The sequence below is a fragment of the Micromesistius poutassou genome, assembly GCF_964030765.1.
Source record: "Micromesistius poutassou genome assembly, contig: SCAFFOLD_3070, whole genome shotgun sequence".
In the NCBI taxonomy this organism is placed as follows: Eukaryota; Metazoa; Chordata; class Actinopteri; order Gadiformes; family Gadidae; genus Micromesistius; species Micromesistius poutassou.
Window position 1 is genome coordinate 2,808 of NW_028179064.1, and position 27,995 is coordinate 30,802.

Consider the following 27,995-nt stretch of genomic DNA (forward strand, 5'->3'; position numbering starts at 1 on the left):
TTCTGAGACTCTCCTGTCGTAGCTGGATTCACAAATACATTTTTTTCAACAAGGAACTTTCTGTAGCCAATCAGATGCCTCCCTCATTTTCAGCCAATTGCATGACTGCAGTCCAACGAAGGGTACCTCACCATGGCCAGAGCACAGCATTTTCTCCGCGCATTTTGCGTTGCTTTTCGGTAAAATAAAAAAAAGTTATCGGACTTCACTGGTAAGAGTTCAGCCTCAACATGGCGTCTGGTAATGGCAATCCCGATTCAAGTGTAAGTGAAAAATGTCTAGGCATGCATGAATAACGCATCATGAATGTATTGTAGCGTTTTAATTCTACCATTACCGAGGTAGGCTACGCGTAACCGATTACGCGTTACGAGGTACCCCTCGTGGGATTGCAGTCATGTGATTGGCTGAAAACGAAGGAGGCATCTGATTGGCTACAGAGAGTTCCTTGGTGAAAAAAATGCATTTGTGAATCCAGCCGTGTCAGGGGAGTCTCAAAAATCCACATATAAATACAGACCAGTTCACACACAAATGCAAACAAGTTCACAAATGAAAAGCGTCTTGTAAATTCAAGTTTAACAGTTTGTATATAAATTTATATTTGTATATAAATGTAACAACATTCAAATACATTTTTGATGAAAATTGCAAATATTTTTTTAATTCATATATTTATGGATTTATATTACATTTATTTAAAACAAGACACATTTGTGTGTGGATCAGAAATGTGTTTGGGAAACTTATTTTTTGTTATTTTACATTTATACATGCCGATATCCATTTGTGTGTGCATTGAAATGTATTTGTGAGAAGAGAGTAATTTATATATAAATCACAAAATACATTTGTGAATCCTTCTCTGTGCATTCATTATTAATGAGACTGTTCTGACCCCATACGGACCCCTTACTGTGTGTTCACACCAAAAGATACATTTTTCGCCTGGTCGCACTGTCGCCAAAGTTTTGTCGCGTGACAAATCATAATCTGTCGCTGTGCCATTATGTCAGGCGAATTTTGTTGCACATCTTTTGCCCGCCAACGGTGCTTTATGCCAATTAATTCTCATCAACCATGGGCAAGATAACCACCATTGCATGTCTTTACCTGTTGTGGAAGAGGGAGAGACGTCGGAATGCCCGTCGTTTATGGGTTACTTTCTCATCCAAGCTGCGGTTCACTGCCGAGTGCAGGGAACGGTTGGCCCGGCTGGTTGAACGCTGATTGGCTGTTTTACGTTACTTCACCCACGTTACTTCACCCAGGGAGTGAACGCTGATTGGCTGTCTCAACGCGAATGCCGCGGCAAAGTTGAAATATTTCAACTTCAGCAAAAATATTCGCGCTCCAAATCCTCGTGAATGCGCTCGCCCGTGACAGGGCAAAATGTCGCGCCGTCAATCAAATCTTGCCGCAGGTTTTTGCCGTGACAAATTTAGCCCGATTCGCGTCTCTACGTTGACTTTGTATGGAATCGTGTCGCGCAGTTGCGTTTGGTGTGAACACACAGTTACGTCATTGCGGACCCTCCTTGCGTCCACCACAAGGGCCTGACGTGCGCCTCCCAAAAAATGTCACCTTCCGTCGAGGCGACGCAGCAGCAAGGGCTGTGATTGGTCCGCTCACTAAAACCCGACGCAGAACCATAAAGGTTCACGACTGCGTCGAAGCGTCTGCGTGGTCGTTGCGTTGCGTGAAAGTGGAACCATAATCAGCCCTGAACTGATGGACCAGAGAACTGGTAGGTGTGTACAGACACACACACACACACACACACACACACACGTATATATTAGTGCTGTCAATTGATCGCACAATTTGCTGTGATTAATCACGATAAATTGCTTTAGCATTTTAAGTAATGTATTACACTGTAGCATTTTAAGTAATGTATTAGCTAAAATCAATGTCTTCATTCACAATTATGTCCTCATTGATGTAAAATCACTTCTGCCAATAATCTGACTTATCCTTCTGAGCGAAGAATTTCTTATTCATATTTATATTATATTATTTACGTTGAACGGGTAAGTCCTATGGAGGCATCCATGTTCTTCCGGACTATGATAAACTATAAAGGCACTAGGTGGAACTAGCTATGGCTAAACTGTAGAGCCACACGTATGGACACGAGAGCTTTCGCTCTCTGTCCATGATTGTTTTAGTTGATATAATTTGTGTTGAAATTGTAAATAATTATACTTGAAGAAAATACTTTTGTTTTGAGAATTATTTTCCTTTTTATATAACACAGCTTGAGAAGACAACACAATCACTCATTCTGCATTGCTACACATTATGCTACTGTTGTTGGAGTTTTAGCATCAGAGCATCGATCCAAAACACTGGCTCTGAGCCAGCTCTCGCTCAGAGCCAGCGTCACTGAAACTGAGAGAGGGACCTCAGCAAGCTTCCTTTCAAGCTCCTTGTCACTGCCTTAGTGCCCCGGCAAATTGGAAAGCCTGCACTGCACTTTCATTCATAATGCAAGATCATGATCACAACTTGTGCCACGTGACGCCACAGAAGAAGGAATCCTCATCGGCAAAAAAGCGAAAAACAGAATCAAAAAGACAACATGACCAGCAAATTAAAAAGAACAAGGGTAAACATCGGGGTAGCTTTTCCCAGGTTTAAAGAGCTAATGAAGGATTACGATTTTCAAAGGGACACTGAAGATTCCAGCTTTCTTATCGACAGGTGAGTCAATGTTACTGTCTAAATTACAAGCCTTTCTCATTGCTTGGTTGTGTATTTCATTACATAGGCGGCATAACAGTAGAACATGTATAGTTAAAAGCCTAAACAGCCTCGTTGGTGGATAGCAGTGTAACGGAGTCAATTAAATAATTAAAATAGTAGTTAAATCCTGTGTCATTGGGTCGAGACTTTTATTTTGATACTTCTGTATAGTTTTGCATTCTGGGTATCCTGCAGCAGAAAAGACGATATCTGCTGCAGGTAGGTTGAGTAAGAAACATGTCCGCCTAAAATAATCATTAATAGTCATGTTTAACATTGATATTCATGTTTAACTTATATGTCATCATTTAACTCACTTTATTGAGATATTTGGCATAGTATTGTTTATTTTATTTCATTTAGTTTTTTCGGTTGCACGTTTACATGGCTGTGGTGCAAGTTGTCTTATTGTATTTATTTTGTCTAGGCAGACCAGTTTAATGTTTATACCTGTTTGCTGACCCATTGTACAGGTAACTAATAAGTTGTTTTAGTTCTATGTCTTGTGTATGTATTCGAATCTCCCTCGTGTGTGTCGCCGCCATTATTGTGTCTTACATGTAATACCATTGGTCGCCACACGAGCGGAGTGCGCACCTGTTTATGAGCGCTCAGCGCGATTATCATTTAAAATGGATGTTGTGTTATCATTTGTATGTATTGCAATAGTAATTATATATATTCATTATTTGTGTTTACTTGTTTACATAACACATAATAATTAGCAGAAAAGACGATATCTGCTGCAGGCGGACCAGTTTAATGTTTATACCTGTTTGCTGACCCATTGTACAGGCAATAAAACGCGCTGCATCCCATGCTGAGTGTTCCAGTAAATACTGCACAAGAAATACACAACGCAGGTTACAGCAGCATAGGCTCTGTTTGATTGAATAAGTGTTGCATTTCTTGCCTACTACCTCCCACCGATCCACTGCCTCTCTGTCCTCTCCCTACCGTTGAATCACCTAATGATGATGATCTGACAATGCACGCAAATCGTAAAAATATACAAAAGAAAAAATAAAGAATGTATCACTACTTATTAATTACTACTAATTAATTAATTAATTATTACACATAGCTCATATGTTATATAAGCACTAGTAAACAATGTGTGTTTGTTGTGTGTAAAGTTGTCAACTGATGCTATAGGTTAGACCAGGGGTGTCAAACATACGGCCCGTGGGCTGGACCCGGCCCATGAGATGATTTAATCCAGCCCAAGACAGCTAGAGCATACATTTCTGAGTATGTCAACTGAAAAAAGTAAGTTTCTAGCCCATTCCTGTGAAGAGTTATGAATTAAAAAAAAAAAATTAAAACCAATTAGAAACCAAAATGTTCCAGCCGCTAGGGGGCAGCCAAGAAAAGCCCCCCAAAAAGGAAGGAATTCCACACTTGTCCAGCAGAGGGCACTGACATTGGAGATCAGGAAATAAACAGCACATGTTAGCAACGTGGTAAATGACTTGCTGAGCAAGTTTCTGTGTCTTATGTAGGCTACAAATGTAGGCTCAATGATAAAGCATAGTCCTGAAAACAAAGCTAAAGATTTCGAGTTGACAGGTTATTTTACCATTATTTTACTGGTCCGGCTTTACTTGAGATCAGATGGGCTGTATGTGGCCCCTGAACCAAAATGAGACACACCTGGGTTAGACTATGACATGTTACCAATAAAAAACAACATAAACATGGCAACATAATTCACTATCTTGCTCGAGGAGTAATTACTCATACATGCTAATGATTCAATGCAGTTTGAAGTTTGTTTGAAATAGCGTACCTCATCATCACCAGAAAGAAAACTAGATGAGGTAGTATTGGATGACATGTTGTCATAGCTTCTTGGCATATACCGCCTACCGTAGTTGCAACCAGGTTGCAACGTCCATTTTAAAAAGCGAGCACTATTCGTTTGAATGCACTATATAATTTTACCACGAGATGGGAGTAATTCCTACACAGTGTCCCTTTAAGCTATCAAACATGTTTTCACCCTCACTTTACACTGCAGCACTCACAACATTGTCTTCAGGGAAAAACATTTTACACTCTTAATTTTGTTCTAATGTAAAACAAATCTTTCAATTTAAAGAATATTGGAATATTGAATGCTACGGTGGCCGAGAAGGGTCACAACACATGCAAATGCCACAACACATGCATATACCGAAAACACCTGCAAATTCAGAAAACACTTTCATCGATTACACAACACGTGCGCTGCAAATTCCAAAACACATGCAAATTCAGAAAAACACCTGCAAATTCAGAAAAACACCTGCAAACTCAGAAAACACCTGCATTGATTTCACAACACATGCATTGCAAATATTCACAACACGAGCAAATAGGGAAACAAACTGCAAGTAATGACAACGGAAATGTTTCCGGGGGGACCATAATCAGTGACGGACCCATATCCGGTTCAATTTATTTTTATTTTGGTTGAGAGTAGGCTAGAGTTGCTGTGTTTCGCCATTCTCCACTACTACTGCATTGTAGTAATTCGCTGGAGCTTAGATCCCGCTAGTTGGATACATTGCCTTCTTTCGTAGTGGCGACTTCTCTACTGCAAGGGAAGCTCGGCTTCACCTATAATTTCGAAAATTAAATGGTCAGATATATACTGTTGTGTTAACATTTCATTGATTAAAAATGCGTTAGAACACGTCCATCTCGAAGACGAGTTCGTTCAGAATCAGCTGCTTATCGTAGGTCGACTGACTCGATTTCCTTCTCATACACTTACGTGTTTAATTTGCGTGTGTTTAGACAGATGGGCGCGCACACACACGCGCACCAAGCATCACCCGCATTCATTCATTCTTTTAAACACTCACTCGCGGTAAAACTATGTTTTCTCACGATCAAATACTCATAAAGTAATGGGCTTGTACACAATGTCTGGGTCAAGAACATATGTGTTTGCTGTAGCCTACGGTGTTTGGTACATGCTGCCAGTCCGACGTTCTCCCATTCCGACAGTCCGGTGCACGTATGCAAATTAGCCATGTGCGCCAAACAGAAGAAGGGCCCTATCTTGCGCCCGGCGCAATTTACTTTCTACACCGACGCATGTGTCGTTGCTAGTTTGCACCCGGCGCAAAGCTGATTTTCCCCCGCAGCAACCAGGCACCACTACACTTGCGCCTGGAGAGGCGTGTCGGCGAAAAGCAGAGGCGTGTTCCGGCGCAAATGATACTTGGTGCTTTTTTTCCATAGGGCTGCATGAATGAACATGAATGAAGTATAGTAGGCTATGCCATGCGTTAAAATAATAATAATAACAATAATACATTCGAGCAAAGTAGGCCTATATTCCAGGCTTCCAAAACAAAATATAGTTTTAGGGTAGGCCTAAATGATTGGTTAAATTATTTGGAAAGAACAGCTGATACAGCGGTAAGTTGTACTTTTAAATCAATGCATCTGCAAACACCGTAGGCTACAGCAAACACATATGTTCTTGACCCAGACATTGTGTACAAGCCCATTACTTTATGAGTATTTGATCGTGAGAAAACATAGTTTTACCGCGAGTGAGTGTTTAAAAGAATGAATGAATGCGGGTGATGCTTGGTGCGCGTGTGTGTGCGCGCCCATCTGTCTAAACACACGCAAATTAAACACGTAAGTGTATGAAAAGGAAATCGAGTCAGTCGACCTACGATAAGCAGCTGATTCTGAACGAACTCGTCTTCGAGATGGACGTGTTCTAACGCATTTTTAATCAATGAAATGTTAACACAACAGTATATATCTGACCATTTAATTTTCGAAATTATAGGTGAAGCCGAGCTTCCCTTGCAGTAGAGAAGTCGCCACTACGAAAGAAGGCAATGTATCCAATTAGCGGGATCTAAGCTCCAGCGAATTACTACAATGCAGTAGTAGTGGAGAATGGCGAAACACAGCAACTCTAGCCTACTCTCAACCAAAATAAAAATAAAACTAATCGCAAACCTAAGTTAGGTTACTTTTTAGCAGGATGGAAGTGATGCTGATGCGGCTCTCAGCTGTGCCAGAGCGTTCAGTTTCTAGGGAAACCACCTGCCGTCGCCGCCCGGTGCAGCAGTGTGAACTGCCCCGTTTTTAGAACGTCTCAGCCCGTCTCGTCGCAAGGAGTTGCGAGTTGCAAGCAGTTGCGTCGCAAATCTTTGGTCTGAACGCCTTATTTTAAGGCAATATTCAAGCGGGTTGGTTTCTGACATAGGTCAGACGTGTAATGATAGTAAAAAATAATTTAAAGAAAGTATTAAAATATATATGCGTTTTAGAGTGATTTTGACTGGGAAAGGACCTCTGTCCCATCGACATTTATTCATTCAGTTGGGTGGTTACCCCGCGGCAAGATGGCGGCGGCATTGACGTATATGTTCCACTGAACAGCACAGCTCAGGCGATATCTAGTCAGTATATATATCTATGATTGGATTGTGCTACAATAGGTACGTGTTTCTCTTTTATGACAGACTTGTCGATGTGCCGATGTGAGATAATTGTTGTTATCAGAGCACATCAACAAGTCTGTCATAATAAAAGAGAAACACGTACCTCTTGTAGCACAATCCAATGACTGAAGACGTTCGAATAGAACCGCCAACCGGATATGGGTCCGTCACTGATTATGGTCCCCCCGGAAACATTTCCGTTGTCATTACTTGCAGTTCGTTTCCCTATTTGCATGTGTTTTGGAATTTGCAGCGCACGTGTTGTGTAATCGATGAAAGTGTTTTCTGAATTTGCAGGTGTTTTCGGTATATGCATGTGTTGTGGCATTTGCATGTGTTGTGACCCTTCTCGGCCACCGTAGAATGCACATTTGACAGCCCTCAATCAAACTAATCAGATACTTACACTTCTTGAGAGATGACCTCAGGACAGGCAGATTCTCCATCTCCATTTTCCGTGTCTCCTCCAGCTGATCCTGGGATCCTCTCATGAGGTTAGTGGGGGGAGAGACTGGTGAGGAAACCCAAGAAGAGGAATCAAGTTCAATAGGAAGTCCTTGGTTGGGAAGACACTCACTTTTATTTTGATCCTCCCCCCTCTCACTCACAGCTAACAAAATTAATATTTGATTTGAGTTTTGTGTTTCTGTGTTCTGTGTCACTAAAATACACCACCTGCGCTTGGAGCAGAGTGGGACATTCATATAGTGTTTTGGGGAGACATAAAATATTGAAATATTTATTCCTGTTTTCTGTAGATGATTGGTTTTGTTTCATTGACAATGTTAAAATGGCATAGATTTGGGGTTTAATTGCTCACTAAAATGAATATGACAAAACACACACACACACACACACACTATTAGACATAGAATGGGCGGTGTGGTGGTAATTAGCCAGTGTGGTCTTGTTCAATGTTACATACCTGTGCCACCGGATTGGACAAGCCTGAGATGAATCAAACAGACACTTACACTTCTTTACATCTGGTTTCAGGTCAGGCACCTTCTTTATCTCCATGTTCAGCGTCTGCTCCAGCTGATCCAGGGCTCTCCTCAAGGTCCCAACGTATGACGGAGGACGGACCTCCACCGTGGTCCAGTCCCTGGTGGGTGGAGGATCCTTCAGGGATCTGAAGGTCTGGAGGAGGTGGAGGTGGTCTTCAGTGTGTGAGAGCTGCTTCACCTCTGATCTTCTATTGGTCAGATCTTTTATTTCCTGCTCCAGCTCTTTGATGAGGCCTGCAGCTTCTGTCTCTGTGGATTTCAGTTTCTCTTTAACCGTTTGGTTGTGATCATTCAGGCACTTTTCAACAGAGCGCTTCAGAGCAGTGAAGACCTGCAAACCATCGGCTATCTCTTTGTCTGCGTCTGCTTTGCTACATCCCACTGTGTCTCTGATGTCCTTAATCTTTCGTTGTCTCTCCTGGATCATCTGCTGAACTTCAGCCTCTATCTTCCCCAGCTGGGCCGTCTTCACTTCATATTCCTCCTTCAGAGGTACAACAGGATGGGACTTGTGGTCCATCTCTGTGCAGAACTGACACACAATCACCTGTTCAGTCCTGCAGAAGAGCTCCAGAAGTCGGTCGTGTTTCTGACACATCCTGTCTGCCAGACGGTCCATAGGCTCGACCAGCTCATGTCTCTTGAGGCGTGCGACTCTCTGATGAGGCTCCAGGTGGGTTTGGCAGTAAGACATGAAACACGTCAGGCAGGACTTCACGGCCTTCAGCTGGGTCCCAGTACATACGTCACAGGGAACTTCTCCAGGTTCAACACAAGGCTGCTCTTTGACTCTTCTAAACTGATCAGCCATCCCTGATAAGAGGGTATTAACCCGTAAAGCTGGTCTTGTGTTGAACAGCTCGTTGCAAACAGGACATTTGTACCGGACTTTGTCTTCCCAGAACGTTGTAATACAGGTTCTACAGAAGTTGTGTCCACATGGTGTGGTAACTGGGCTGTTGAACACATCCAGACAGATGGAACATGAAAAGTCCTCCTCAGATGAGGAAGTAGCAGAGGCCATTCCTACAAGACATGGATAACAATAGTAAAATAACAGCTTGAACTTGTTCAAATGCAAGGGTTTTATATGTTATATATATATATGTTCTGCCTTCCATAAGAAATGCATTGTTTTCAGTTTGTTTTCGTGTACATCTTACCCTAGTTTGGTAAATACTGCCACCCTGTGGTCAAATTGTGGTACTGGCGTCAGTATAAGCAACTGCAAGCCTACTTTAGTTCTTTTCCTGATTCACTCAACAGAGAAAAACCACATTGTAATATCGCTCCCGCAATCTATCACAAATACGTTTGAACTTTGGAAATCATTTGTCTGTAAGTAAATATCGGATGATTTAATACTAGTTGTGTTAATATTTACAAGAATTACGTAAAATCCGTAAGATTCTGACCGAGTTTAAGGTGAAAATGTGATTCTCCTGTGTTAGAAGGAGACATGTAAACTCACGTACGTCTTTATTTCGGTATTTGTTACAGTTTTACAAAACAAACCTATGAAGAAAATAACATTCAGTAAAGAAACAAGAAAAGAAAGCCTTGCGTACTGGATTCCACTTCTTTATAAAAAGTGTTAACTAGCTGTCTAGTTTTGACTGGAACTCATTGCGAGGGCAGCATAATATATATGTATATATATTATATATATGTTATATGTTGTATATTTTCTAACAGGAGGATGGATTTAGGACAAATCCTAAAACAGAAGAATGAAAAACTATTATTTAACGTTAACAGGGTGCTTGATACCAAGCTGAAAGGTTCTGTGTTCGATCCCCAATGACTGCAGTCCAACCTACCTGCTCCTTAATGACCTGTCTCTGTACTGTCTAACCCCTACCTGCTCCTTAATGACCTGTCTCTGTACTGTCTAACCCCTACCTGCTCTTTAATGACCTGTCTCTGTACTGTCTAACCCCTAGCTGCTCCTTAATGACCTGTCTCTGTACTGTCTAACCCCTACCTGCTCCTTAATGACCTGTCTCTGTACTGTCTAACCCCTACCTGCTCCTTAATGACCTGTCTCTGTACTGTCTAACCCCTACCTGCTCCTTAATGACCTGTCTCTGTACTGTCTAACCCCTACCTGCTCCTTAATGACCTGTCTCTGTACTGTCTAACCCCTACCTGCTCCTTAATGACCTGTCTCTGTACTGTCTAACCCCTACCTGCTCCTTAATGACCTGTCTCTGTACTGTCTAACCCCCACCACATCCAGTCACCACAAAGTCTCACGATACGCAGATTCAGAGGAGGAATATGTTGGAAACCACCACAAAGAGATGAAATACACTCACAACAAAGACCGTAAAACACCTTAGAACTGGGTTAAGCCAGAGCAAGGCGGTTCTCAGAGAGTTACTTGATTTCAACGTCCCACGCTGGATACGATGTGAAGCGACATGTAAGAACGTCTATTTCTAAAGGTAGAAAGACACGTTTGTAGACTACCTCTCTGCATTGGTAACGTGTCCCTCATTGTCCCACACTAACACACTCTTTGTCACACATGAGGTCTGTTGGGATCTACCCAGTGATGAAGACTTTGTTCAAATATAAAGAGAGCTATGATGTCTAGAAGCTCAGACACAAAGACAGAGGCACAGTGAGAGGTTTTAAGTGTGCTACAGTTCAAACGTGTACGTAACATCTAGTAACACTTTTAACCGTAGGTGACTACAGACAAATAGTACTCTTCCTATCGATATGATGAATAAGTTATGCATATTCATGTTAAATCAGGGATCAGAGCGGAGTACAGTACCTGAGTCTTCTCCCCGCTGTAGTGAAGTGAGCCACACCAAACCGTCCGACTCTTTATAAGGAAATGATGTGAACCAAACCAACCAGTTGACACTCCTCTCAGACTGGCCTCCTATTGGCTGCTGCTCCATGACTCCACTCAGGAATGAAGAAGAGGAACTTGGGTTGGGCTCATCTCGTTACGCCCAGGTATTCAGAAGAGGGCCAAGGTACACACACACACACACACACACACACACACACACACACATGCACACATAATTAGAGTGATATAGAGGCGTTTTTTAAAGACTAAAGACTGTTGCCGTGATACGTTACAGTAAAAACTTCATAATTTAAATAGTGAATGAGGTCAACTGAATTCTTACTTGTTGTTGTAATTGAGGTCGATACCCAGCAGCATGTTCACCGTGTGAGGCGTCTGGTTGGGTTGGATTCTTTTCTTCCTTCCTGATCCTGCTGCACCCTTTACAGGCAGCCACACACACACCCACACACACCCACGCACACACACACACGCACACACACACACACACACACACACACACATTATGTAAGCTATGTCAGAGCCTACAAATGTACGACGACTCATGTACTGGGATTTAAAAATAATTATTTTGTTTTTAACTCTTGATATCATGTTGAACTGATACAGTTTAACATGTGCATGGCATTAAAGAACGCTTTTAACTGTACGTATTTACTGGAAAATTGTACTCTTCCTATTGATATGATCAATAGGTTACTCCTCTCAGACTAACCTCCTATTGTCGGTTGAAACCGACAAAATATTTTATCAGATAAGGTAATATGCCTTTCGCTTGGACGGCGTCTGCGTCTGCGTTTTCGGGGCTTTAAGATGCAAAAAAATTCGCCCACCCTCCAGAGTGGAAACCTTAGAAACGCTCCACCGCTGCGTTTCCGTCTAAAGGGTTAACAACGCAAAAGTGTGTTCTGAGCTGCTCACGCTGGCTCTTGTCTCGTACGCGCTGACGTCACATCCATCAAATTTCACACACTTTTGCGTCACCGTGTGCACGCAGATTTCCACCCAAAGATGCTCGTCTGAACGCGGAATGGAAAGTGGGAACGCAACGCCACTTTTGCGGTTTGTTTTTGTACCGGGACTGTTCCGCCGGTTGGGTAGTAGCGGACGGCGTCGGATGGGCCCCGCCCCCCCGCCGCCTGCTCCCCCTCCGCGGGAGTCACCAAAGTCCTATTTTAAGGTTCATCTTGTATTTAGCGTGAGAAGTGCCGTAGTCAAATAGATGACTCTGTCTCTCTCTCTCTCTCCCCCCCCCTCTCCCTCCCTCCCATCCCTCAGTCGGTCGGAGAACCGAGGAACGCTCTCTGTGTCTGTTCCACCGAGAGGATCCAGTCGGGCTGGAACCAGAGGCTCCATCTGCACCCTGAGGGCCTCCTCTCCCTCTCTCTCTCTCTCTCTCTTTCTCTCTCTCTCTCTCTCTCCCTCTCTCTCTCGTTCTCCCTCCCTCCCTCTCTCTCTCCCTCCCTCCCTCCCTCTCTCTCTCTCTGCCTCACAGAAGACATTGATTGAGTAGCGGTTCTGACGCACAGATTTTGACATTCCGCCGCTGGCATTGATTCCAAAGTTGGGCGTAAAGAAGTCCGGAGTCTCCCCTATAGCCTATATATATATATATATATATATACATTTAGTTGAATGTATGAATAAGGCTCACCCCATGAGACAGTTGAAGTGTGAACGAGATATGGCACGTCACTTCTTAACTTCCAACTACGTTCTTATTCAATTATTATTAATTAATTGTTATTATTTGTGTTCACTCTGTAAAGCGTCTTTGAGCGTCTTTGAGTACATGGTAAAGCGCTACATAAAATATATCATATATAAACCGAATGTATTATTATTATTCTTTATTTATTTAAAGTGTTAAAGACCGGGTAAACCAAGAATAATTATGGGTTTTGAGTTTATAATACCACAGGAAAATATATTATTAACCACCCTGCCAAATTTGAAGGACTAAAAAAATCGCGAAGTATATAAAATTATGCTTCAAAGTTGATGAAAAATGAGCAGTAACCCCAGGCTCAGGACGGTGGGGGCGTGTGCGCTGCAGGCCAGGAAACCACGCCCATCACCGGAGAGGTCCAGCCCCTCCCAATCTCAAAGCTGAAAATGGACAGCAGGGGGCGGGTTTATGTGAGTATGACCGCTTTACGTAACGCGGTCCTCGATGTAGACCCGCCCATTTTAAACCTGCACACAGAACATTCTCTGAGGCCTAGCTCCTCAAGGAAATGATGAATGGGAAAAATATTTTTTACATGTTTTGAGGGACACATTTAAGGCCTAATTAATATGATAAGAAGAAAAATACTGAATTTGGTTTACCCGGTCTTTAAGTTATTGTGGCTGTTTTCTACCAAGCGGTACCCTGGCGCCATCTGGCGGCGACTAGAGGAACTTCTTATCACTTCTTATCTACTAATATACGTTCTTATTAAATTATTATTTTTTATTTAGATTATATTTAATCATTATTTTTTTTGTTCACTCCGTAAAGCGTCTTTGAGTACATGGAAGAGCGCTACATAAATATATAATATATAAACCGAATGCATTATTATTTTAAGTTTTAAGTTATTGTGGCTGTACCAGCGGTACCCTGGCGCCATCTGGCGGCCACTAGAAGAACTTCACGCGGTTATGCTGCACGACCACACACTTGCGCCCCGAGAGATTTTTGAGGAGGTTCACACTCTCAGTCCGAGGGCTACCGTCGCAATCTCCTCCCTGAAGTTCCCCTGGTCCCCGACTGTGAGTAAACCCCCGGTTCTGCGTGGGTCTTGTGATCTGTCAGGGGTTATGAACCGCATTTCTGGAAGAGCAAAGATTCATACCACAATGACACTTACAAACACAACCCGAGCTACACACACTAACTACACACAAACTCATTATCTAGAATTAAACACACATGGGGGGGAGGGGGGACTAGTTGGTAAAAATAGTCCCAGTCCCAGAAAGTATTGAATACGTGACTGCAATGTGTTCTGTTGTGCAGAGAAGCCCTGCACATTCGTGCAGGGCTTCTCTGCACAACAGAACACAACAGAACATATTGCAGTCAACGGCATATTCGTAGCGCCTCTGTCATCCGCGACGCCGCTTTTCTCCTCTCTGTCTCTTTGTGGCGTCGCTCTGCTTTCGCCTCTCTGTCATCCTGACGCTCCTGCTCCTCAGCGCTCTCCTTGGGGAAGAAGAAGTCCACGAGGGGATGATTATTTTTACCCGTCTCCTTTTCCGAGGGGTTTTGGCTTTGGCCTCTCTGTCGTCGCGGCGCCGCTCGGCTTTCGCCTCTCCGTCTCTTTGTGGCGCCGCTGGGCTCTGCACATCTGTGCCGGGCTTCCTCTGTGACACGGACACCGTCTGGTTTCATTAACTCAACGGCACAGTGGAGAGAGAAATCTCACCTTCTTCGTGGAGTCCATCTTTAAGTGTAATTCCGGCGAAAATTGAAGGGTCTTTTTCAGCACATAAAATTAGCCCTCCAGACACTTTCTTTCGTTCATCAACGAATGTAGAGCTTGCCCGGAGTAACGCTAACAGCCCGGATTGCTTCCATATTATTGGCTAGGGCAACATTCTATAAAACCCTCACAGACGGAGCCCAACCCTCCTGAAAGAAAACATGATATTATTATTAATGTTAAAGGTCCCATGGCATGAAAATTTCATCCCTGACCCTGCCGCGTATTTCTTGAGCCAACCGCTCTGTGGCGCTCAGAGCTTCACCGCGCCGCGAGGCTAACCCAAACACGGCCGCTAGCCACCGCACCGTGAGGCTGAGACACACACACACACACAAACACACACACGCACACACACAGTGAGATACACACGCACACACACAGTGAGATACACACACACCCCAGGTGAGGGAAGTAAAAAACCTGACAAATGTATTCGACTGGAGGTCTGCACTGGCTGCCGGCGCTACAGAATAGCTCTTTATCCTCTTTTGGGGCTTCTAAACACCAACCACTCAGAAAACCATTCCGAGACCTCGGTAACACGAGGTGGTTCCTCACGAGACACCAGCGTGCTCGTTTAACTCAAATAGTGTGGCCAAACAGTATCAACTTTGTGTTTTTGCGTGTTAACACTCACCTCAGATTACCCCGTTGACATATCCAGAGAGCCCTAACTAGCCGATAGCAGAACGGATGCATGCACAGCCACTGGGGCTGGTGGCTGGGAGCGCATCCGTTCTGCTATCGGCTCTAAGGGCTCTCGGCGCGAGGCTAACCCAAACACGGCCGCTAGCCACCGCGAGGCTAACCCAAACACGGCCGCTAGCCACAGCGCCGCGAGGCTAACCCAAACACGGCCGCTAGCCACCGCGCCGTGAGGCTAACCCAAACACGGCCGCTAGCCACCGCGCCGCAAGGCTAACCCAAACACGGCCGCTAGCTCAGACTAAGACACACACACACACACACACTGTTATAATGTAATGTAATATAGCCATGTAATACAATCCTGTAATGGAATCCACAGGATAGGGTACCTTTAATGCTGTAATGTGCCTGTACCTGTAAGACTCTAATGTGGCTGTGCCTTTAAGACTCTAATGTGGCTGTGCCTTTAAGACAGTAATGGGCCTGTACCTTTAAGACAGTAACGGGCCTGTACCTTTAAGACAGTAACGGGCCTGTACCTTTAAGACAGTAATGGGCCTGTACCTTTAAGACAGTAACGTCAGTGGGTCCGTCGCCTCTGAGCTTACGAATCCGGAGTCCTCCGGAAGAACCGGAGCAATACCACCGGAGATCGAGGCGGCAGTAGAGGCAGAAGTCCAACCATTCGCAAAAATAGAGAGAGAGAGTAGTAGGCCTATAATATCTGATGTATATATATTTTGTTTTTAACGTTTTATACTTATATTATACTATATACCTGACCTTATTATTTCATTGTTCACCTGCTTTGGCAATGCAAATGTATATTTTTCATTCCAATAAAACTTTTTGGAATTGAAATTTTGAGCAGAGAGTCTGCAGGCTGGTGAGGGGTGCCACATGCCACCGCCGCCGCGTACACTTTGTGCCGGATGACACAGCAAAATCATCTCCTCTACAGATACCATGTTTGCGATTGTCAATGCCGGTCATTTTATACACGACAGGAGCTGCCCTCTAGAGGTTGTTTTGTGTAACATCCATAACAACGCTGAAACCGGACGGAGGTGTGAAGGGTAGTCCTGGAGACAACGTTTAGTACGGACGGACGAATTTCGTCCGGATCCGGAGGTATGAGGCGGCCTTTAGACAGCCCTCCCTCTTTCCCTCCCCCCTCCCTCCCTTTCTCCCTCCCCCGTCTCTCCTTCCTTCCTTCCTTCCTTCCTTCCTTCCTTCCTTCCTTCCTTCCCTCCCCCTCTCTCCCCCTCTCACTCACACACTCACACTGTAGGTCAGAGTGATGCGTTCGTGAGGCTGGTTCAACCTGATTGGTCAACGAGCAGCAGGTGTGCCGCCTCCCCCAGCCCCAGTTTGGTCTGGTGAGAACCACGAGACGAGACCACTGGAATCAAACCTGCTCTCCTCTCCCTCCCTCCCCCTCCCTCTCTCCCTCTCTCTCTCTCTCTCTCAATCTTGCCCTCCCTCCCTCCTTCCCTTCATCCCTCTCTCTCTCCCTCTCTCTCCCTTTATCTCTCCCCCTTCCCCCTCCCTCTCTCCCTCCTTCACTTCCTCCCTCCCTCCCTCCATTCATTTGGGGGAGGGGCCATTACAAACTTTTTTTTTTTTTAACCCGCCTCTTCCTGTGTTTGAGTGACATCCCAAGTGGGCGTGTCCTCCTAGACGTACGCTGGATAGGTCGGTCCACCAGCCTACCCGGTGGACCGTAGCAAACCATGCTCATCTGTCCGTCACACAGCTAGGGGGACACGCCCACTAGAGAGAGAGAGAGAGAGAGAGAGAGAGAGAGAGAGAGAGAGAGAGAGAGAGACAAGAGGACACCAGCAGCACGGGACGGGGAGGGGGGGGGGGGGAGGAGGACAGCTCTCCCTCTCTCCTGCTCCGTCTGGGGGGGAGGGAGAGAGAGAGAGAGAGAGCGAGAGAGAGAGAGAGAGATCAAACCAGTCGCCAGGATCTCAACCTCCAGCCTCAGTCTGTCTGTACCTGTCTGCCTGTACCTGTCTGTCTGTACCTGTCTGTCTGTACCTGTCTGCCTGTACCTGTCTGCCTGTACCTGTCTACCTGCCTGTCTACGAACCCTGCCTGTACTCTGTCAGTGTGTGTGTGTGTGTGTGTGTGTGTGTGTGTGTGTGTGTGTGTGTGTGTCTACAGACCAAAGGCAGCGAGGGGTAAAGAGATGTCCACCCCTCCTCCTTGGTCACTTGGTACGACCCGGCCACACACTTTCTCCCAGAAGCCCCTGGTGTCGGGGACCAGCACGCTGCGCTCTGATAGGCTGACCCCTGGAAGGTCAAAGGTCAAAAGGTAAAGGAGAGGGAGGGAGATGGAGGGAAAGGGAGGGAGAGGGGGAGGGAGGGGGGAGAGGGGAGAGAGAGAGAGAGAGAGAGAGAGAGAGAGAGGAAGGGTTCTCACGAGACTTGGGGCTGGGGGAGGCTGCACACCTGTTGCTCGTTGACCAATCAGTGGTCAGCAGGTTAACGGACGCTCACTCTGAGCCACAGTGTCGTCCAATCACAGGGAGACGGGGGGGAGAGGGAGACGGGGGGGAGAGAGGGAGAGAGATACAGAGAGTGTGTGTCCAGCCGTCTGTCTGTGGTTTCTTTCTACAACGGACACAGAGACACTGAGGCACCGCCCCCCCCCCCCCCCCCCCCCCCCCCCCCTAACCAAAACCCAGGGAGGAGGTCCCAGAATAATATCAGAACAACATTTGTTGTTTTATTTAGAAATTATTATTCTTAAGGCACTTATGTAACATTATTTAGTAATAAAAGGAGAATGATGATGGGCTGAACACACGAGAACATTCAGTTGGATCCACTGAGTTGTTTATTAAAATTATGCTTCATTAACAAATGCAACAGAAAAATAGTCCCTTACATGTACACAATAAACACAAGGACTGAAACAATAGAAGCTGCAGACTACTAATCATAAACAGGTGTGCACGTATCTTTAATAACTGAACATGTTCTGCTGCCGTTTGGTTCCCAACAGAACACCAGGAATCAATACTCAGTTTAAAGTCATTTACAACACAGACCTCCTGGTTATTATGAATGAAATATAAAATCTGCTTTAAATCAGGTTCCTTTGGCACCGAGCTGCTCTATTCACACTAACACTGAAGTAATGCATACTAGCCTTTCATGGCTCACAGTAAAACAAACAATCTCTCTTAACCTCTTGTTGTTCCTAAGGTCAGTCTTAAACTGCAAAAGACCCGCCTTCTTTGCTGAAGGTCTAGTCAGTGTGTCTGACAGACACGGTCATAGCACTAGAGGAGCAAGTAAAGGACAGCTAGCTTTACCCAGACCGAGGTCCAATCTACTGAAAAATACCATCATTTACACAACTATTTCATTATGGAATGAACGACCAAAAAAACATACGTTCTAGCAAAAATAGCAAATACAACTTTAAAAAGTCTGCAAAAAAATCATGTGGTCCATAATGTATATACATTTTTAATGATCTCATTTCTTTTTGTAGCCTTCATATCTTTTTTAAACTTTTTTATTAGTCTATTTCTATTTGAGTTTGACATAAGGTCAAACAAGTGATTGTCTGTTGTCTATATTTGATGTTTGGGACCCAGGAAGACTAGCTCTCTCTCTGGTGTGTTGCTAATCGTGATCCTAATGAATCTAATCTCATCTAAATCATCCTTGTTAGGATTAGGACAAAAGTGATGATCAGAGCCCTGGAGAATAAAATATGTTAACGTCTGAAAATGGACAAATATTGTAGCATAAAAAAAACATGTGATTTACCATCGATAGGTATTTAATATACATTTCAAATTAAAAATGAAATCTTAATAAAACCTGCTCAGGTAACCCTATGGAAGATCTTAAAAGTCTCTTCCTTTCATGGTTTACCAGCATCAACTTTTAGGAAGCCCCGTAAAAAGGTGGGGGAGAGGGGGGGGAGGAGGGGGGGGGAGAGGGAGACGAGAAAGAAAGAGTGAGAGGGATAGAGAGAGAGAGAGCGAGAGACTATAACTGCCACAGAGACTCTGAGTCATCAGTCCTCTCAGGCCTCCATCAAAAGACACTAACCTCCTCTAACGCAGAAGCTGTGTGTGTGTGTGTGTGTGTGTATGTGTGTGTGTGTGTGCGGGCGTTTGTGTTTGTGTACATGTGTGTGTGTGTGTGTGTGTGCCCGCCCGCCTGCCCTTTTTTTTTTCCTACAACCGACCCCTGCTCGCCCACAGCCCCGGACGACGACGGGGGTGTGTGTGTGTGTGTGTGTGTGTGTGTGTGTGTGTGTGTGTGTGTGTGTGTGTGTGTGTGCTTACGTGTATATGTGTGTGTGTGTGTGCGTGTGCGCCCGCCGACCTTTTTTTTTTCTACAACCGACACAGAGACACTGAGGTTCCCTCATCCCACGCTACCCAAAACCCAGGGAGGAGGTCCTCCTGGGTGAAGGTGGACCTGAAGGTGTGGATGTGTGTCAGTGTGTCTGAGGACCCTCCTACACCTCGGGACACTCTGTAGAAGGACAGAGTGCCAGCAGGCCGGTCCAGATACACTCCTACTCTGGTAGAGCCAGCGGGGCGGAGACGCTGTATGTCTGTCACTCTACCGTTGTACCGGGCAGAGTAACCACGATCACCACAATAAAGACTCCAGGACTTGTTGTTCAAGCCAAGCAGGCTGTCATCACCCCATCCTCTCCTTGTGATTCCTCTGTATGTCACTCCTATATCAACATGTCCTTTCCACTCTACCTCCCAGTAACAGCGGCCAGTCAGAGCCTCTCTACACAACACCTGGGGCAGGCGGTCAAATCTCTCTGGGTGATCCGGATACGACTGGTCCTCTCCAACCCGCGTCACCTTTCTGTTGTCCTCAGACAGAGAGAGGTATCTGAAGGCTGTGTTTGGGTCCAGTGTGAGTTCACAGGCATCTGACGGGAGAACAAGACATGATATTATTCATAATTCCCGAGATATTCCAGGTTATTCGCCCAAAATCCCCCCATCCGTTTCCATTGGAAAATTAAAAAAAATGCTGATTCATGCTTGAGCCCCCGCGACCCGACCCCTGATAAGCGGATGAGGATTTGTTTTCAGTTGGTATATATATATATACACATATATATATATATATATATATATATATATATATATATATATATATATATATATATATATATATATATATATATATATATATATATATATATATATATATATATATATATATACATACATACACACACATATATATATAATTTTGTATACATGTATATATATATATACACATACATTTATGAATATATATATATATATATATATATATATTTATAAAACGGGTGGCTTAAATCAAGCGATCTGATTGGTTCCCAACTGTTGTATATTGAGCGTATACACACAGCTATGACGCCCGTTCAGTTTACAGAGTTCAGTATCACTCCGCGCCTAACTTGAACTGTTGTTTATTTATGTATAAAAGCAATAGCATAGTTCACTGAAGCCTAAAAAACATGTTGATTGCTGGAGGGGGTGGAAATGTTGTAAAGCAATAGGCACACGGTGAGTGAACTGCTCGATAGTAGGCTAAATTGCCGGCAAACCGAGCTACCGTCTCTAGCCTTCTCTCTGAAGGACGCTACAGTGTGTTGCATAGCAACCGCCGTACACTTTGCCGGCAGCCAGGAGGGACAACTTTTTTGTATTCGTTAAAATAATGCTTTTCCGACTTTCTAGCTTTTTCAAAATTGAGGGTGTCTATGACTTTCATTTCGCCATACTTGCGTAACCGTTTTATAAAAGCAATAGATCACTTCAGTCAGTGGTATACGGTCATTATACCACAGTTAAGGGGCGTTGTCCGTCCCGACACGCAGCGGAGGGACGGCGACCCCCTTCACTGTGGTATAATGAACGACACAGCCTGTCGTGATCTATTGCTTAAATATATACACACCTCAACAACAACGTTATAAATACATCAACAACAAACATCTCTCCTTGGATCCAGATCTTACCAAAGACAAGCAGCTCAGCGGTGTGATTGGCCGTGCCAGCGCTGTTGCTTGCCATGCAGCAGACCGTGTTCACGCCAGACCTCACCCCTCTGACGAAGAGGAACCCCCTCTCCACCCAGGCCTCTGATTGGTCGTCTGTGCCGTTCCTCTCCAGGGGCCTGCCGTTGTGGAGCCACTCGACGGTGGGCTCCGGCGTGCCGCTGGCATCGCAGGTGTAGCGGGCCGTTTGGCCCACGGGCAACACCTGGGTAGTGGAGTGGAACTTTGTGATGCTGGGGGCCTCCTCCTCCTCCGTGGGCATCACTGAACCTGAAGAAACCAGGAGGAGAGGAGTGAACGTTTACAACACGTATCTAGAGATGCACCATCAGACACTCCCTTCACTCTCTCCTAATACAGGTCCACAGTAGACCACAATAGAAACCTGACTTTAGTAGCCCACAGTAGAAACATGGCCCTAGTAGACCACAATAGAAACATGGTCTAAGTAGACCACAATATAAACCTGACTTTAGTAGCCCACAGTAGAAACATGACCTTAGTAGACCACAATAGAAACATGGCCTTAGTAGACCACAATAGAAACATGGCATTAGCAGACCATAATAGAAACCTGACCTTAGTAGACCTAACCCAACACCCAACCACCTTTCCACTCATAAAGAGTATATATACTGTGTCTACGGCACAGAGAACAGAAAGGAGGAACCGTTCTCCACTCATGAACACAAACAAAGTCTACGGACCCTCTTTGTCCAGCTCAGCCTCCAGATGATCCAGGTCCACGGCCTTCTCACAGATCCAGTGGTGCAGTCTGTCACACGGTTGTCTGGACCAGCCGTCCTCCCCTGCTACGACACAGACTTCTGCTCCGCTGTCATCGCCTGGTTTAGCGCGTCTCAAACTGAGAACCAGGAGGAGGAGACAGTGGAGCCCAGTGTTGAGGTGAGGTCACTCTGTCACTCTCAGAGAAGAGATGCTGCTGAACAGAGTCATCAGCCTTACCTTGAGGTCATGGGGGTACCATCCACCCACTTGAAGGTCCCCTTTGTGTCTCTACTGCTCAGTCCAATCCAGGAACGCTCGAACATTCTGCTGAGAAACCCCTGTTTCCAAAGGTAATAGCATCTGTTGTCATGACAACACAGCTGAACACACACACACATGCAATCTCTCTCTCTCTCACACACACTCACACAATGTCTCTCTCTCACACACACTCACACAATGTCTCTCTCTCTCACACACACTCACACAATGTCTCTCCCCACACACACACACACACACCTGTTCTTCTCTGCTGTTGATAACCACCAGGTCTGCGTTTCTCCGCAGACAGTCTTCTCTACTGGCCTTCCAGCTCTTCTTAGTGGTAGACATAAGGTAGAAACTCTGGTCGTAAAACATCCAGCCCTGAAGCGCCAATTCATCTGTTGAATGTAAAAGAAAATCCTTAACAAACACAGAACTGCTTATCTTACCGTCTTCATTACTGACACACAACCCTGAGACCTGACCTTAACAGACCACAATAGAAGCACAACCTTAATAGACGTCAATAGAAGCATGACCCTAATAGACGACAATAGAAAAATGTCTTTAGTAGACCACATTTATTTGGTGGTAGTTTAACACGGTCTATGCTCTGTTAGCCTGACAATATAAAATGTGAAGTTATAAGGAAGAGGGGATGTTCAGATTGATGTAATAACTTGGATAAAACCCTCACCGAGTTCATCCAGTAAGCGCTCTCTCCCCTCCTTCCAAGGTGACGGTGTGTCTAGGACAGGACAGAGGAGTACAGAAGGAATGAGCTCTAAAACAGAACGACATCGTCTCTAAACGTCACAGGACCCACAGCCAACCAAACACAAAGTCCATCCCCCCTGAAAGAGAACATGACATATTATTAATATTAATACCAATTAAAATAACAATAACTATAATTATCAATATCATTATCGTTGCTATTGTTACAATCATTCATATTATCAACACAAATTCTAACAAAAACAATAATGATCATTATCATTGCTATTATTACAATCATTAATATGATTATAACTGTTATTATTCTAACTAGTCCGCGTTGCGCTCAACCTCTAGGTGGACTTAAACCCAGAGCTATAACGTGGAATCCCTGGTCGATAATGGAACACATTTCTGAGCGCATAATATAATAACATTTTACCGATAATGTTACAACGTATAACATATTGGTTCACCTATTACATAATGAAGCAAGCATAATCATTTTCTCCTTACGCTATGAAGCAAGCATAATCATTTGAAGTCCACCCCATTGTCGCCTCATTTGTATATCAGGAGATTCGACCCTGAGGGTGATTCACACTTGATGCTTTATATGCGGACATCAATGTCGTTCAGACATCAGTAGAATCAAGGGGGTGGGCTTGCAAGGGGCGGGATATGACGTAGGGTCTAAGTTGGCAAGAGGCGGGACGGCACGGAGGCAGAACGGGCAGAACTCATCGCGATCATCTTAAATGTTGCTGCAACGATGCGTCATATATTCCGTTGCATTCACAACATCCGAAGCATCGATTGATGAAGGATTGGAGCGTGAGTTAGAGACGACGAAGGAGAAAGGCGTGGCCGACGACTGTGTTACCGGAGAAAGAGAGTGTATTTTATTGCTTGATTTCCCATATAACAAACACTGGGACAAATGTAGTTGATTTCTGTGTTTAAACAGGGTGAGAAAACAGGGAGTGGAAGGATGGGACCATATAATGTTCAGCTAACTGTTGTCAATAATCATTTTCTATACACCTGTGCAGCTGTGAACTCATGTATTGAAGTTTATTGTATGATGTGTACTTTTAGGGTTATGAAAGGACCTATCTTTTAGCGTTCACCACGAATGACTCTTAAAAGCAGTGCCAACATTTAAATATTTTTTGACCATTCGGGGAACAAAAGGCTGATTATCATTTAGGGGGCCACTCGATGACACGCAAATGCTGACCGAAGCGTCATCAACACTTTATTTAAAAATAAATAAAGTTTTGCAAAGAAGTGTAGTCTACAACAGACATGAGGTCTCAGCTGGGAGAGTGTGTCGACGGCGGGGCTGTGGTCTCCATCTTGCCGTTGTCTTTCAATGTCTGCGTCCGCGTGTGTGCAGTGTGTGTATGCCCGTGCATGTGTGTGTGCATGTGTGTGCGGTGTGTGTGTGTATGCGGTGTCCTGCACTGCCTTTGTCTTGAAACGTGTGTGTTCGTGCACATGTGTGTGTGCGGTGTGTGCGGTGTGTGTATGTGCATGCGCGCGTGTGTGTGTGTGTGTGTGTGTGTGTGTGTGTGTGTGTGTGTGTGTGTGTGTGTGTGTGTGTGTGTGTGTGTGTGTGTGTGTGTGTGTGTGTGTGTGTGTGTGTGTGTGTGTGCATGTGTGCGGTGCATGTGTGCGTTTGCACGTGTGTGTGTGTGTGTGTGTGTGCGTGCGTGCGGTGTATGTGTGCGTTTGCGTGTGCTGTGTGTGTGTGTGTGTGTGTGTGAGCTGCAAGCTGCTTGGCACATGCGCGTTGACCAACTGTGCAGAGCAACTTGTCCGACAGGCCTGCTGTTACATAGTAGTAAGATCATTCATATTATTAACACTAATTCTAACAAAAACAATAATTATCATCATCATTGCTATTATTACAATCTTTAATATGATCATAACTGTATTGTAATTATATTCAGGATGATATGATTCAGACTCACTGAAGCGCAGGGAGATGAGGAGAATACTCAGCAGTCCGATGCTCACAACGACAGCGATGTGCAACCATAGAACTGTTCAGGAGTAGGACACACACACACACACACACACACACACACACACACACACACACACACACACACACACACACACACACACACACACACACACACACACACACACACACACACACACACACACACACACACGGTCACTTTGGCTAAAAAAGTGTTCGAAACATCAATCTTAAATGTATGTGGAGTAAAACATATTTTATTTTGGATCATTTTTTCGGACTGGATTATTTCTTTTAAATTCTCTAAAAAGGGGCACCTACCAAATCTTCTCTTCCTGGTCTCCCTCCGGTCCAAAGACGTGTCCTCAGGTTCCTCAGAGGGTCCAGGGTCCGGTTCAGACATGGTGACCATGGTTACTCTCTGATGGCCTTCACTGCTTCTGAACCTAGCCTCCATCTTTGCTCTGTCAGCTGGAAAAAAACACATCACGTGTTTTAATTCTCAATTACGTGTTGCGAAATGTTTTTCTTCAACGCTTATCTGATGTCCTCCTTTTGACACACAGACTCACTGATGCACTCAAGCGCACACACACGGACACACAGAGTATGTTCATACATATATTTATACTGCGTGGCCACCATTGTGGTAATGAAAAAACTAAACTTGTGTTCGGCTGTAAAGTTACTCTGCACTCTGTTCCACGTATATAACAAACATATCATGAAACACACAACTACTTGAGATGCCTATCAGTAGTCCGTAACTCACGGGCGTAGTCACAAGTGAAGTAAGGTAACAAAAAAAAAGGGTTTTGCCTAGAACACACACATGTCGTTATTTAGGAGAATAAATCTGTCTCTACGGTCGCTGGTTCATCAGGTCGGTCACTCTGAATTAAAATGTTGCTAAACGTGAATCTAAAATGCATGCAGATGAAAACATATTGTTTACTGGATTAGTTATTTTGAATCCTCTAAAAAGGGCACCTACCAAATCTTCTCTTCCTGGTCTCTCTCCGGTTCAAAGACATGTCCTCAGGTTCCTCAGAGGCTCCAGGGTCCGGTTCAGCGATGGTGTCTATGGTTCCTCTCTGACAGCTCTCACTGCTTCTGCTCTCAAGGATTCTGCTCCGCTATTTAAGCTGGAGAAACCACGTCACAGGTTTGAATTCTGACCAATCGTCAGCTTGCAATCTGATATCATCAGTGTTGCGAAATGTTTGTGTGTGCGTTTGCATTTGCATTTGCGTGTGTGTGAGGTCCAAAAGCACCGTGGGTTTTTCCAGTAGCTGATGTTAACTCTAATGCGTATCATTTCTGTGAAGCCTATCTCTTCTGCTCACAGGGAATTAACGTCCACGCAAACCACTTTTATGTTGATCCTCGATCATTCATGTTTATAATACTTTAACGTTCTTTTATTGGTTCTCCACGACCTGTGTTTGTATTTATTTAGGTCAAATAAAACCCCTTTTTGTCAGAACTCTGTGCTGCTGTTTTCTGCGTTCAGTCCCTCACAAACATACTGAACATTATGGTGGATTTCCCATCACGTTAAAAGACATAGTGGAGTGTGTGTGTGTGTGGTGGATGGTTGAAGCAGCCTCACCTGGCCCCAGTCACACTGATTAGACTCTGGGGCTGGGGGGGGCTGCACACCTGTGACCAATCACAGGCGTGTGTGTGTGTGTGTATGTGGTGTGTGTGTGTGTGTGTGTGTGTGTGTGTGTACGTGGTGTGTGTGGTGTGTGTGTGTGTGTGTGTGTGTGTGTGTACGTGGTGTGCGTGTGTGTCGTGCAAGCTGTGATGGACTTAGTCTTGCAGACTTGGCTGCACACCGGTGGTGCATCGACCAATCTCGCTCTTGTCCAAAGCTGCTTAAAATACGTGCGTTCAACAATGAAGATACGACCCGAAAAAGTGCAAGAATCATGTGAGTACATACAATCTGATGTCTACCTATGTACTCTGTATTAATATCTCATGTTTAAATATCTCTAGGCCGACAGAGAGAGAGAGGAAGACAAACTAGGAGCTGCAGCGAGAGGGTCTGTAGCGTTTCCTCGGTTCACAGACTCTAGTCCTTCAGGGGCGTGAGGTGGACCTCACAGGATGTTTCCTCACCGTGAGGAGCTTGATTTATCTCCTGATGGTGCATTTCCTCCTCTGCACCGCTGCATCTCCAGATATGCAGAGCTACAGGACGCTACACCCCCGAGTCTTCTTATCTACGGTGTGCATGGTCTTGTTTTTTTTTCTTCTTGTGTCATCTGATAAAGTATTGAATACGTGACTGCAATGTGTTCTGTTGTGCAGAGAAGCCCTGCACATCCGTGCAGGGCTTCTGCACAACACAACAGAACATATTGCAGTCAACTATTCAATGACATATTTGTAGCGCCTCTGTCGTCGCGACGCCGCTCGGCTTTCGCCTCTCTGTCTCTTTGTGGCGCCGCTGGGCTCTGCACATCTGTGCAGGGCTTCCTCTTTGACACGGACACCGTCTGGTTTCATTGACTCAACTCAGCGGCGCAGAGGAGAGAGACATCTCACCTTCTTTGTGGAGTCCGTCTTTAAGTGTAATCCCGGCGAAAATTGAACCCGGGGTCCTTTTTCGGCACGTAAAATCAGCCCCTCCAGACACTTTCTTTCGTTGATCAACGAATGTAGAGCTTGCCCGGAGTAACACTAACAGCCCGGATTGCTTCCATATTTTTGGCTAGGGCAACATTCTATAAAACCCTCACAGACGGAGCCCAACCCTCCTGAAAGAAAACATGATATTATTATTAATGTTAAAGGTCCCATGGCAGGAACATTTCATCCCTGACCCTGCCGTGCGTCTCTTGAGCCAACCGCTCTGTGGCGCTCAGAGCTTCACCACGCCACGAGGCTAACCCAAACACGGCCGCTAGCCACCGCGCCGCAAGGCTAACCCAAAAACGGCCGCTAGCCACCGCACCGTGAGGCTAACCCAAACACGGCCGCCAGCCACCGCGCCGCGAGGCTAACCCAAACACGGCCGCCAGCCACCGCGCCGCGAGGCTAATCCAAACACTAGCCACCGCGCCG

The 27,995-nt window shown here is 44.9% G+C and overlaps 2 protein-coding genes across 2 annotated transcripts; both read right to left on the reverse strand.

Annotated features, from left to right (window-relative positions):
• Positions 1-7,614: 7,614 nt before the first annotated feature.
• On the reverse strand, positions 7,615-9,239 carry LOC311373162 (E3 ubiquitin-protein ligase TRIM47-like; the record flags this gene model as incomplete). The annotated part of the gene is made up of 2 exons (XM_084489998.1): positions 7,615-7,719; positions 8,183-9,239. Coding segments are annotated over 2 exons (1,162 nt in total), but the record flags the coding sequence as incomplete, so codon positions are not given.
• A 10,296-nt stretch (positions 9,240-19,535) lies between these two features.
• Positions 19,536-26,029, reverse strand: LOC311373161 (uncharacterized protein; the record flags this gene model as incomplete). Its single annotated transcript, XM_084489997.1, has 9 exons — positions 25,915-26,029; positions 25,242-25,391; positions 24,907-24,978; positions 22,908-22,958; positions 22,466-22,608; positions 22,184-22,284; positions 21,925-22,082; positions 21,179-21,487; positions 19,536-20,095 (listed from the first exon to the last, which is right to left on the reverse strand). The coding sequence occupies exons 1-9, from the start codon at positions 25,952-25,954 to the stop codon at positions 19,536-19,538; spliced, it is 1,584 nt and encodes a 527-aa protein (XP_084346123.1). The 5' UTR covers positions 25,955-26,029.
• Positions 26,030-27,995: the final 1,966 nt, after the last annotated feature.